The 13,250-nt window shown below is 39.4% G+C and overlaps 1 protein-coding gene across 1 annotated transcript in view; it reads left to right on the forward strand.

Annotated features, from left to right (window-relative positions):
• The window catches only part of lrp1ab (low density lipoprotein receptor-related protein 1Ab), a 130,977-nt gene that overhangs the window by 71,206 nt on the left and 46,521 nt on the right, over nt 1-13,250 (forward strand). The window contains exons 18-30 of the mRNA XM_088331251.1: nt 522-638; nt 726-806; nt 889-1,056; nt 4,775-4,957; nt 5,850-6,047; nt 6,265-6,510; nt 6,600-6,797; nt 9,173-9,377; nt 9,476-9,640; nt 9,748-9,992; nt 11,150-11,281; nt 11,407-11,634; nt 11,757-11,931. Coding sequence (XP_088187377.1) covers nt 522-638; nt 726-806; nt 889-1,056; nt 4,775-4,957; nt 5,850-6,047; nt 6,265-6,510; nt 6,600-6,797; nt 9,173-9,377; nt 9,476-9,640; nt 9,748-9,992; nt 11,150-11,281; nt 11,407-11,634; nt 11,757-11,931 — 2,341 coding nt within the window. The remainder of the gene's footprint in view (nt 1-521; nt 639-725; nt 807-888; nt 1,057-4,774; nt 4,958-5,849; nt 6,048-6,264; nt 6,511-6,599; nt 6,798-9,172; nt 9,378-9,475; nt 9,641-9,747; nt 9,993-11,149; nt 11,282-11,406; nt 11,635-11,756; nt 11,932-13,250) is intronic.

Raw genomic sequence — 13,250 nt, forward strand, 5'->3', positions numbered from 1 at the left:
CATGAATTCTGCTGTTGGCCGGGGATTGAAAAGTTTGAAATGCAATGGTTTTCAAGGGACCCCTTACAAAGGAATTATTTTTCACAGTTAACCTCAACTAGCCAAAACCCAGCTACACAAACGCACTACAAAGTGCCAGAGGAATTAATAACGTGTCTGGTATCGAGAACAATAATGTTGCTTTTAACAATTTTTTTCAGAGGAATGTTCTAATGTTACATGAATAGCTGCATGTGTTTTCTTTAACAATAATGTGTCCACATGGCGGCAATGTTGGAGAGGCTGTCATGCCAATCAACTGCAATGAGTTTTTTGATCTACAGACCAAAGGTTCTGTCTATCAAGTGGTCTCAAAACCCCAGTTGATGGAACAAAGTAATTGTATTGTAAACAATGTGTGTGTTTTGTTTTAGTTAACTAGTAGCATCACAAAGACCATTGTCTTTGCCTTCTCTTCTCATGTCATCATGCATGTTGGGACACAAATGCTGTAACTTGTTTTACACTTTGTCACCTGCCAGCACGCACCTGCCCTCCAAATCAGTACCCTTGTGCTAGCGGGCGTTGCATCCCCATTTCCTGGACATGCGACCTGGATGATGACTGTGGTGATCGCTCAGACGAACCAGACTCATGCGGTGTGTCTCGACGGCCAAACACTGCTGCGTAAATAGAGCAGGGACAATTTTCTTTTAATACCACACTTCTTTTCGCCTTTTGTGCAGCCTACCCTACGTGTTTCCCTCTCACCCAGTTCACCTGTGCTAACGGTCGCTGCATCAACATCAACTGGCGCTGTGACAATGGTAAGCAACTGTACATCGCTATCTTTTTGAAGGACAGATAATTTACATAATGGATCATTTTGTTCTGTGTGTTTCTGTGCAGACAACGACTGTGGGGATAACAGCGACGAAGCTGGCTGTAGTCATTCCTGTTCCATTGTTCAGTTTAAGTGTAACAGTGGTCGTTGTATCCCAGAATATTGGACTTGTGACGGCGACAATGACTGTGGAGACTACAGTGACGAGACACATGCCAACTGTACCAATCAAGGTGAAGGAAATTAGTATGCTGTTTGCTGGTTGTATGTTTTCTCCTAATTTTTGGGGGGTCCATGCTCCTTTTAGAAGTATTACTTTCAAGTGGTGCGAAGCGTTACCACCATTTCACAAACCCTCGTTTTTGCCATCATTTAGTCATTATTGCTGTTTCACTACCATGCAGATTTTTCGATTTAATTGTCTTCATTGTCATTGATATCAACGTGTTGTTCACTGTGGTCAGAGAGACCAAACAGCAAGTGCTGCACAAAGCAGATCGTATGTGTGTATTGGATGGGCGTGACTGTATGAATTTGCGACTTTCCAGCTTTTCCTCGAATATCTAATGCATCCATTTTTTTTACCAATTGCATACTTTTTTGGTCGAGTGCATTTGTGATTTTTTTTCTACTGCCGTAATTATCGCCATTGAAGTGGTTCTTAGCCTTTGGACTCTACACTGACTTACACTTATGGAACATTTTTAGTCTTGAATAAAAAAGTTTTTCTTAAATTTTGGAAAAATGGAGCAGTAGAGAAACTGAGCTGTAGTTGGTAAATCTGTGTTTATCCTTACTTTTGTATAGTTGTATTACTTTTGCAATTATCATTTTTTTTGGGGGGGAAACAACCAGACTGAAATGATAAATGACAGATGTAAGTTAATGGCTTTGCAATATTTGAAATAACAGTTGACTACTAATATGTTAATACTGAGATAATCAGTTGAAGTATTCTTGCACAATATTGCCTTTTTCTATTCAATCTGTAGCTAATAGAAACATTTATACTGGATTTGATTTTATGACACGGGATATTCGCTGCTGGTTCCGGGCCAACATTCACCCAAAAAATATTGATACTGCTCATGTTATGATTCTCCCGATTTTCATCAATAAAATGACAAGGATATTGTGTTCCAGATTCTTGTTCAATTACGTTTTTAGGAAATTCCCCGTTCAATTTAATATTGTTTTTATTTTAATTTAATCTCTGTTTTGAACACAATTGTTTATTTGTTCTGATGTCAGTCAATTTATTTCCCTATGTTTTATATTTTTGTTACGCTTATTTTGTTTTTAGTTTGATCAACTGTTTAAACAGACTATTTTTTTTTGCAAGCATCAATAATTCCTCATTTGAGCCAAGGACTTTTTTCCTTTTTTCCATTAGTACATATTCTTTTAAAGTACAATGTTTATTATAAAACATGATGAATATTTCTGAGAATTTTTCATAAGCCCTGTTCACATCTGATTCTTGGTACACTGCACTCCGATCTTGCTGTGCTAAACAAGCATTAAGTAAATTGATTGTTTTTTTTAATTTATTACTCGTTTTCAATGATCCTTATTGATTTTTTTTTTTTCAGAATCCTATTCACACACACAGTTAAAACTGGTAAATGGTCAGTTATGTCACAGACAAGTAAGCCACTGTCAGTTTGAGAATACATGACATCAGTGGGAATATCCTCAATAATGGTGGCACTGTGTTATACTATTCTACATGGTTTTGTTATTGTTGGATATACTGATGTACATTGTGTAAGAGAAGTCATTAATGGATTGTGCATTAGTCGGGTTGAGTAAATCCATAATGAAATCCCCACAAATACATAATATTTTTTTGTTTCACACAATAAAATTGATTAAACGTGTCAATACTTGAGCTATGGCAGCACGGCGGCGCAGTGGTTAGCGCGTGTGGGGCACAGTTCTGAGGTCGTGGGGACCTCCTGCGTGGGTTCAAATCCAGCTACCGGCGTTACTGTGCGGAGTTTGTATGTTCTCCCTGTGCTTGCGTGGGTTTCCTCCAGGCACTTCCTCCCACATTCCAAAAACATGCATTTCAGGTGAATTGGCCGGTCCAAATTGTCCCTAGGTGTGACTGAGCGAGTGAGTTGTCTGTCCCCATGTGCCCTGCGATCGGCTGGCAACCAGTTCAGGGTGTCCCCTGCCCACTGCCCGGAGATGGCTGGGATGGGCTCCAGCCCCCCCGCGACCCTAATAAGGATAAGCGGTACAGCTAATGAGATGAGAGATGAGAATACATGATCTAAGTGTCCGATAACTGCAACCGATTATGACATTTTTCTTTTTTTATTAATGATCTCAATGGTTAAACATTCCACAATTCCCTCAATAGCCACAGACATGTGTGAAACAATACTATTTTTAAAGAGTTGTAAATATAAATTGCAACCCCGTCCCCTGGTTTGTTCACTCGACTTTAATTTAATTCATACCCATTCAGACAAAACGGCTTTATCGGTATAGAACCAAGTCTCAAAATTTGCATACATATATATGCTGCTGAAGTGAATTAACAAAAGCTTCCCAGTGTGTTTAAAATTGTTATTATATTGCTCCTGTGTGAAATAACTACAGTTCTTAACAAACAAGGCGGGAAAATTACGTTCGCTGAAACTAATGACTCAGATGTTTACGATTTTCCAATCCCTTCTGACGTCTCTTGAAGTTTGGTTCCCTCTGTTTAACAACCACAACTGCATTATGAAAATGTGTACGCTGTTTTGCACTTTGTGTATGCCAGTGTTTAATATACTGCTTGATCCATGCAGGATCCCAGCCAAGTGCTGTCAAATCCCAGCATGCAGTAAACAAGGCTCAGCATGACCTGTTGGCTTAATGAGCAATCTGCGCTGTGTATGTTGTAGCCTGTCTCCTGAGGTCATCTCCCAGAAATGAAAATGCAACAACAACTTCTTGATTTTATCTCCTTTACAGTGTTTTTGTCAAACACTGACCTTTGTTATGTGAGACAGTCAGTGTGGCACCACCTCAGAGATGTCATTTATTCACTTGTTGCATCAATCAGAAACTGTGTCCTATTGTTGTTTGACTTGGCACTACATGAGGGAGTCAATCATATTATCTCAATAACTAATGGCTCGAAAGGCCCACTCTCGCCTTTTTTCTGTACTGGCCTGGCGCATTCACTGTGTGGGTTTTTATGATGTGACGTCTTCTTTACTGTTGTCAGTGGTCATTTTCCCATTGGAAAATTCCAAGGAAACAACAGTTGAGAGTTCCCAAGAAATAATTATTTAGCAGCAAGTTGTTGCGTCAACACAAAATGTTGTCCCACTCACATATTGTTTATTGCCAGCTTTTGGGTAGAAAAAGTAATTACTTTTTTTTTCTCATAATGTTTGTGTCAATCAGTATCAATCAATCTTTGCCACGCCACTCGTCCTCTCTTGCCAGTTGTTTCGCCCCGGGTCGGCCAGTTTCTTCCGCGACCCAACCTTTGTGTGGCTAGGCTTTGAAATCGGGGCTAAATTTTATATAAATTATATATATATATATATATATATATATATATATATATATATATATATATATATATATATATATACACACACGTGTCACTTTGCAAATTCAAACCCCCCCAAAAAACCATTACCGTTTTACACATTTACTGCCCTCTACTGTCCAGAAAGAGCATTTAGTTTGCATTTCCCAAAATATCCTAACATTTCATAGAAATGACCTAGAGCACATGTGTCAAACTCATGTTCCATAGGACAAATGTGGCTTTCACATCAGTTGAGTGAGAGACATTGAGAAATGTATGTCGGGCCAGATGTTTGACGTGTCTTAAATACCAAGTAATAACCTTTCGACCATTTAAGCTTTAAAAAATAATCAACACTGATGTGGTGTGTTTCTTTCATGCTAACAAATGCCTTCCACTTGTCTTTGCAGCTACCCGTCCCCCAGGTGGCTGCCACGTGGACGAGTTCCAGTGTCGCATGGATGGCTTGTGTATCCCCATGCGGTGGCGCTGTGACGGTGACACAGACTGCATGGACCTAAGTGATGAGAACAACTGCGAGGGTGTCACTCACATGTGTGACCCAGCTGTTAAATTCAGTTGCAAGGATTCAGGTGAGTGAGATCTCAAGATGTGCTACACTTGACACTATCTTCTTTGGTGTTCACCTTTACAAAAAGCCTGTTCATTTGATTCCAATGATATTGAATTGCCTTCTTCAATTAAAATTATAATTAGAGTTGTCTTCATCGTCATTTATAAAAAACAGTGCAAACATTGTTTACAACGAGATGAGACATGGCAATCCAGAATAAACACTGAATAAAGACTTAAAAAGGAAAAATTGCATAAAAAATGTCAAGATAAATAGGAAAACATATTTGAGTCTATGCTCGTCCCCACGTTATTTTTCTTTCTTTCTATGTGTTAGTGTAGCATAATAATGTTTAAAGTAAGAAGAGTCCTATTTCAAGTATAGTCCAAATGCCAACCGAAAACAAAAGAAGAGTTTTTTCTAGCACATCGTACATTTTTGCACTAGCATCGTGAATTAGCTGATTAAGGCTGCAATCATGACTTAAAGCAGAGAGATGGCAGCAAAGAGTTAAAAAGTTCCAAATTCTCTACAGCTCTTAACGTGGTCATGACCCTGGGGAAGAAACTTTATCTGAGCCTGTTAGTCCTTGTTAGTCTTTTAATGTATATAGGAGGGTTTTTTTTTTTCTTTTTTTTTTTTCAAATTTTTGAAATGTAATGGTATTGCAACAGAATCAGAGGTGATAAAATTGAAAGGGTTAGTATTCATTTTTTCATTGGTGTTTTTGCACAATACCTTCTGGTGACTGTTCCAGTCATTGGCTGTATCATTTACAAAACAAGCTCCGTGTCTTAGTGAACAGCCAACTTTGTATAGCAGTCTTTGCAAAATTGTCAATTCAGACCAAAACCTTTGCAACTAAAAAAAGTGGACAAAAGCTTAAGTTTGCCACTGTGTGATTTTGTTAGCCCGTTGCATCAGCAAGGCCTGGGTGTGTGACGGCGATAGTGACTGCGAGGACAACTCTGACGAGGTTAACTGCGACGTGCTGGCTTGCAAGTTTGCTCACCATGTGTGTGCTACCAACGACTCCATCTGTCTTCCCCCTGTGAAACTTTGTGACGGCACCGACGACTGTCCAGATGGCTCTGATGAGAAGTTGTGTGGTATGTACCCCTGAGAATAATGAAAGGCAACACTAGAAATTGTTTGCAACTTTGTGAGCCAAACACCAAGACAAAAATGTGTCTGTCTGTCTGCCTTAAAGAATTTGAATTGCAGATTATTAGATTGCAGTGACAAAGAACACAACGCTGACACATTGGTTTAAAGTTTAGCAAGTTAGCATGTGTGCAACGATGTTAATATGTTTATGTCACGCAGACTTGTGTTCACTGGACAACGGCGGTTGCAGTCACAACTGCAGCATCATTCCGGGTGAAGGCTTCATGTGTTCCTGTCCCTTGGGCATGGAGCTCGGAGCAGACAACAAAACCTGTCAGATCCAGAGCTTCTGTGCCAAACACCTCAAATGTAGCCAGAAATGCGAGCAGGAAAAATCCAGTGTCAAGTGTTCCTGCTATGAAGGCTGGGAGTTGGAGTCTGACATGGAAAGCTGCAAAAGCACCGGTAAAGACAAATCGTCTCGAGGCTTAAAACATTTTACAAAATTGTAAAAACACAAACATTTAGCTCTTGTACACTCTAACTTTTGCTAGATCCCTTCAAGCCTTTCATCATATTTTCCAACCGTCATGAGATCAGAAGGATTGACCTTCACAAGGGAGAGTTTAGCGTCCTGGTACCTGGCCTAAGAAATACAATTGCTTTAGACTTTCACCTCAGCCAAAACACATTATACTGGACGGATGTTGTGGAGGACAAAATCTACCGTGGGAAATTGTCGGATAATGGAGGTGAGTTAGCCACAACAGCCAACAAATTCTTTTTTTTTGGTTTCGGTCTCACATAAGGCTTAATCACGAAAAAATAAATAATTGAAGTTCCTGTTCAGTTAGCAGATAAGTATAATGTTTTTTTTTTTAATTCTATTGTCTCTGTATTATATTTCAAGTTCTAAACAAAAAAGTTGTAAATTGAGAAATAATTTGAGGAAAATCCCCTCCATTTTCGTGATTCATCTTTTCCATAACCACCCATAAAAAGTGAGTGTTTGGAAAACGCAAACCATGTGAACAGCAGTGTCACTGTATCTATCCATATATAGTGTTAGTCTATGCTTCTGACCACACAATCTCATCTGCCGCAATGGAGCCCTACTTGGAGTGAGTGCAAACAAGTACGTTACTTTTTGATTACGGCAATTGGCATTTTACTAGACATGTAAAAGATTGTTAAAAATTTAACTAAAAAGAAAAAAACAGAACTACACGGTTCAATAACTTTTTTTAGGTCTTGTTGTTTAATTATATTATATAATTATTATATTATATTAGATAGATAGATTGATACTTTATTCATCCCCGCAGGGAAATTCACATTTCCAGCAGCATCCCTGTGCTGAGAACAATACAATAATAAAGCAAAAAGAATACAATATACAAATACCCAATGTGACGTGCTAATACCCACTGTAGCGTGTGATATAGAGTATCTAGATAGTATTATTATGTTATATAACGCATCACCCGTACAGAAAAAAAGACAACAGCTAGAAATGAATGCACACCTACAACCAGTCCTCTAAATAACTTCTATCAAATACTGGTACATTGTTATAATTCTGGTTAGCATATAACAATATTTAGTCTGTCAAGTTCCTTGTGGTAGGTTTTTTTCTATCGTTAGTTGCTAATTAGTTAAGTTTTTGTCCTTTTGACTAGACTGTGGCTTTACTACCATTGCAAACTATAACAAGATCAAAGCAGATGTCCAATGAGAAACTCTGGGAATAAAATGAGAAAATAATTAATATTTTTGAAACCCCTCTCGCAGTTTAAAGGTTATTTCATTCATTTTTTTAACGACTCGCCGTTCTAAATACAATAGAAGATTTATGATGAAAATCTTTTAGTGTCAGCATTGATGGTCTGTGACCCTCAACAAATCTCCCAGGTCACGACTGGCTTCTTTTCCTCCAAAACTCCAGGTCTCCTTGCCAATGAAAGCTGCGTTCCCAGCATAGCTCTCGGGGGGCACACGGAAGGCTTTGTCTCTTCCCATTTGTCTCAGGATTCGCTGTGCGTGACTGCAGCCAGCAATGCTGATCTAGCAAAGGAGGCACAACTCCCATCTATTCCAGTTCCCAACCCGCCATCGTCACCGCTCAGAAAGTGCTTCTGATCTCCGAGTTCATATCACCCCTTCGTCTAAATCGATTTTTGCATACTTATACAGTGGCAATGCTGGCAGATGAACGTAGAAACTTGTAAAGGCAACTGCCGTACTCCTTTGAACAAATCCGCTGGAGTTGTAATTGCGGTGCCACTTGAAGGGCCTGTGAAGAACTCGCCTAATCTGCCTCAGCCAGAGATGATTATACATTCTGGCTTCGCACTTAGTATGCATGAGAGCCAGTTGTTTCTGAGAAATAGTAAAAGAAGGCAGTCTGACTTATAAGGGTTGTTTGCTTAAAACATTGGCAGTGGAAGATATTGTGTTGGGCAAAGCTGTACTGAAAAGCAGAGCAACAGTGTGTGCTATTACTGTGATGGATTCCATAAGCCTTAGGAATTCCAAACAAGTCATTGTGCTCTTCCGTTTCAAAATAAATCATTGAATTAGGCACGGATCTGGATAAGATTATGACAGTATGATAACCAAGCAAAAAATATCACAAGTTCATGGTGTCAACTTTAAATTACAGACTCAAAACAACATTTTATCTACTGTTTGCATAAACCAAATCAGTATCTTCTGCGAAATATGTAATACTTTGTACACTGAGAAGCATTTCTTAAAGCTCTTTTCTTCCTTATTCTTTTCAAGCACACACAACCTCTCTTCCCTCACACATCTTAGAGAAAAGTAAAATTGGTTTTAAAAAGTTTAACTTTAAAAAAGCTTAGATGTGCTCTGTAATGACCTGGCACAAGGGGTATGAGAGTCAGTTTCTCTGTAAGAAAAGCAAAAAAAAAAACAAAAAAAACCCCAAAACAACTGACTTGACAGTATCAGCTGTAATCAAAACCTTCGCTTTTTTTCAAAAAAACATGAAAGCGTTAAACATACTCATAGTCATTGTGTTAATGGAATCCATATTTGGTACAATCATCACATTATCAAATGTATATGCCAATTTATTAACCGTTTCTCGTTATGTGTTGTGTAGCTCTCACCAGTTTCGAAGTAGTTATCCAGTACGGTCTGGCAACTCCTGAGGGCCTGGCCGTGGACTGGATTGCTGGAAACATCTACTGGGTGGAGAGCAATTTGGACCAGATTGAAGTGGCCAGACTGGACGGGACCATGAGAACAACGCTGCTGGCCGGGGAGGTTGAACACCCTCGAGCCATTGCCCTGGATCCGCGTGATGGGTAATACTGGCCAATTGACATTTCTTTTTTAAACGCTGTTGCTATATTTCAACACACAGGTAACTTTCCAGACTTCTTTGACACTTGTGCATTTTTAGTATTCTATTTTGGACTGACTGGGATGCCAGCCTTCCCAGGATTGAGGCAGCATCAATGAGTGGCGAGGGGAGACGCACCATCCACAGGGAGACTGGCAGTGGCGGCTGGCCCAACGGACTCACAGTTGATTACATGGAGAGACGCATTGTCTGGATCGATGCCAGGTAGGATTTTCAGCGAGTTTATTCATACATGTATCACTCCAATTCGAACATGCAGTCGCTTTTTTACATTTTTCCAACAAAAACCTCTATTTATTTATCTTTCATAGATCAGATGCGATTTACTCTGCCATGTATGACGGCTCGGGGCTAATCGAGGTGTTGCGGGGCCATGAGTATCTGTCCCACCCTTTTGCGGTCACCATGTACGGAGGCGAAGTTTACTGGACTGATTGGAGGACCAACACTCTCGCCAAAGCAAACAAATGGACGGGACACAACGTCACTGTAGTTCAACGCACCAACACGCAACCTTTTGACTTGCAGGTCTATCACCCCTCGAGGCAACCCCAGGGTAGGTTGTTCACTGAATATTTAAACATTTTGTTTCCCCTAGTTTGTTTTCACTAGCTGTTTAAATATAAAAACACTAGATTTATACCCTAAAAGTGTATTATTATTATTATTATTATTGGGGAAGGAAATCTGGCAATTAGTTGAGAATCTGAGGGATTATCGCTTTAGTTTTTTTTGTCTCTTTATATTTGTTTCTTATTCTCATGCACCTTTTGAATAGAGGCACAGTGGTAAACCACAATAGTGAAATGTTTCAGTGTTACAGATGAGTGAAATGCTTGGACATTTTGTTTGGAAAACAGATTGAATTTTTAAAATGCCATATGCGAGTGAACTAGCCTCAGGTTCAGAAATCTGTGTCGGTTCTTAATGGTCAGAGCATCAACTGACGTAGAAAGCAATATTATATTAAATCATTCTATGGCTTACAAGCGGTGAAATAATTGATCGGCCAGCAGATTTATTGTCATAGATTCCCTGATTTTTGAAGAATTATTGATTGGCTGATCCTTTCTAAATGAACCAATCTTTTCCATTGAGAAAATCAGACACTGTATGCTTCTGCTGAATGTTTACTACCTACTTCAGAGTTAGTTTGCATGTTTTATGATACAGGACAAAGGAACTGTGCACTGCACATTATTTCTAGAAATCAGGATCAGCATGTCAGACTTTTTGAAGATTGTGAGCGGACGCAAAATTGTGTTGTAACACGGCAATTTTTCTATATCTTCAAGACAACTGAGCTTTTCAAATATGAGCTACCATTACTCTTTGACAGTTCTGAGATGACACCTTCAAGGGTTTTAAACTGCAATAATAAAAACAAAGGTCATTCCTTAATTTACGAAATTTTACATCAGATTTGAAATGTCCTTAGGTATGAATGTGTGTGTGTGAATGATTTGTCCATCTGTGCCCTGTGATTGACTTGCAATCCAGGGTGTCCCCTACCCACAACCCTAGTGAACATAAGCGATTTGGAAAATGAATGAGTAGCAATAAGTCATGCAAGTAAATGTTTTTTTTTTTTTTGTGGTGTGATTGGAAGTATTGGTTAAGAAGTTTCAAATAGTTATTGGTTGGTTTTTGATTTACAGCGATGCCATTTATGAATATCATTCCCAAGTGCCACGACTCTTGTTTTTCACGCAGCTCCTAACCCATGTGCAACTCCTGATGGCAAAGGCCCTTGCTCCCACCTTTGTCTCATCAACTTCAACCAAACTTTCTCCTGTGCATGCCCTCACCTCATGAAGTTGCAGGCAGACAAACACACCTGCAAAGGTAGGTCGTGCTTGTCCAGTACTGATGTTAAATGGTTCACAATTGTTTCGATTTAGCTATGTCGTTTGAATATTGGTCATTGAATAATGAGTAATTGTTTGTTCATAATCATGTTTGTGTTGCAGAGTCCCGCAAGTTCCTTCTTTATGCACGTCAGATCGAGATCCGGGGTGTGGACATTGACAATCCTTACTTCAACTACATCATCTCCTTTACCGTGCCTGACATAGACAATGTGACGGCTGTGGACTACGATGCGGTGGAGCATCGAATCTATTGGTCAGATGTTCGAACACAGACCATCAAAAGAGCATTTATCAATGGAACTGGCGTGGAAACTGTTGTCTCGGCTGGTAAGAGATTTCTGGGAATGTCTCTGGTTCCAACTTCATTTAGTAACATTTCCAATGATATTTCCTGCTATTTTGCTGGCTATGTTAGACTTAACATTTTGTGGATTTGTGACATTCAATAGACCTTCCTAATGCTCATGGACTAGCGGTGGACTGGGTTTCCAGGAACCTTTTCTGGACAAGCTACGATGCCAATAAGAAGCAGATCAACGTGGCCCGACTGGATGGTTCTTTTAAGAATGCTGTCATCCAGGGTTTAGACAAACCACATTGTTTGGTCCTGCATCCTCAACTTGGGTGAGTGTATGGAGGTTTAAGAAGTTACATTAGTCACTAAAGTTGACATTATTGCACGGAACTCTGAAAATTTATATTTGGTGACTTTTATTTATTTTTTTGCTGCTCAATGTTATTGCACTTCTTTTCATCGCACTAGTTACAAAGCACTATTCTTTCTCATTTATGAATTTGGCATATCCTGGGAAAGTCTCTAAGCACTTTTTTGTAAATAAAACAGTCTGTCTTTTAATCCGTCTTTTCTCTTTTTTTTAATCTTTGAAATATTTTTTACATGTTTAACCTGGAGTGCCATTTCCAATCCTTTTGCATACAATGTTTCACAACGTTGATATCAATGACAAATAAGACAACTCAATTTTAATTTTGTCCCTGATCAGAAATCTGGACTTCTTGGCTTTCAGTTAATACCACTAGACACTTGCAGACAAATACAATTTTACATAAAGTTGGTTACAAATTTTCTTCCATTGTGCCAGGTTTATAAGTTATCGATTAAATGGAACTGTGCAATTTAAATGCAACTTAGTATTTACATTTGCCATAAACACTCTACAGCAGGGGTCGGTAACCTATGGCACGCGTGCCACCAGTGGCACACGAGGGGTTAACCAGTGGCACGCGAGCGCACGGCCAAATAATATTTTTTTTTTAAGCGCATTTACCTGAAATTTAGACATCTTCAGTTGTGCGCCATGTTATGTAAAGGATTTACGTTAGGCTTTACGTGGGTTTTTCAGTGTGAGTTTGCCCGGCGCCTCGCAGAGAGAGAGAGAGAGAAAGAGAGACCCAGCCAACGAAACACACACACGCGTGATAAAGGAACAAATTATGACCGCTTCCCCAGCAAAAAAAAAAAAAACCTCTTTTCCAGCCAGCGTGGACAGATGACAGGGACTTTGTGCAAAAAAAAAATGACCGTGCTGTTTGTGCATTGTGTTTCGAGAGCGTTGTACCTCGCGCATCAAGTGTTAAACGTCATTACGAGACTAAACATGAATTCAAGGCGGAGACATAAAAACGCGCTGTGTCCAGATACGGCAAACAAACACAGACCCTAAAAACCTTTGTCGCTGCTAAAAACACCACCTCTGAAGCAAGTTTTCACATGATCACTGCATAGCAAGGCAACGAAAACCATTTACTGATGGGGAATATTTTAAAGAAGCGTGTGTGTGTGTGCGCGCGCACGCGCGCGCGTGCCTTCTGATTTGCTGCTGTTATTTCAAGTTTTGATATTTTCTGCAACAGGATATCATTGATGAATGGTATAGTAGCTGACATATTACTTGTTTTTTGATTTTAGTTTATAGTTGATG

This window comes from Urocampus carinirostris, chromosome 3, assembly GCF_059441175.1.
Source record: "Urocampus carinirostris isolate Australia breed hairy pipefish chromosome 3, RoL_Ucar_1.0, whole genome shotgun sequence".
Lineage (NCBI taxonomy): Eukaryota > Metazoa > Chordata > Actinopteri > Syngnathiformes > Syngnathidae > Urocampus > Urocampus carinirostris.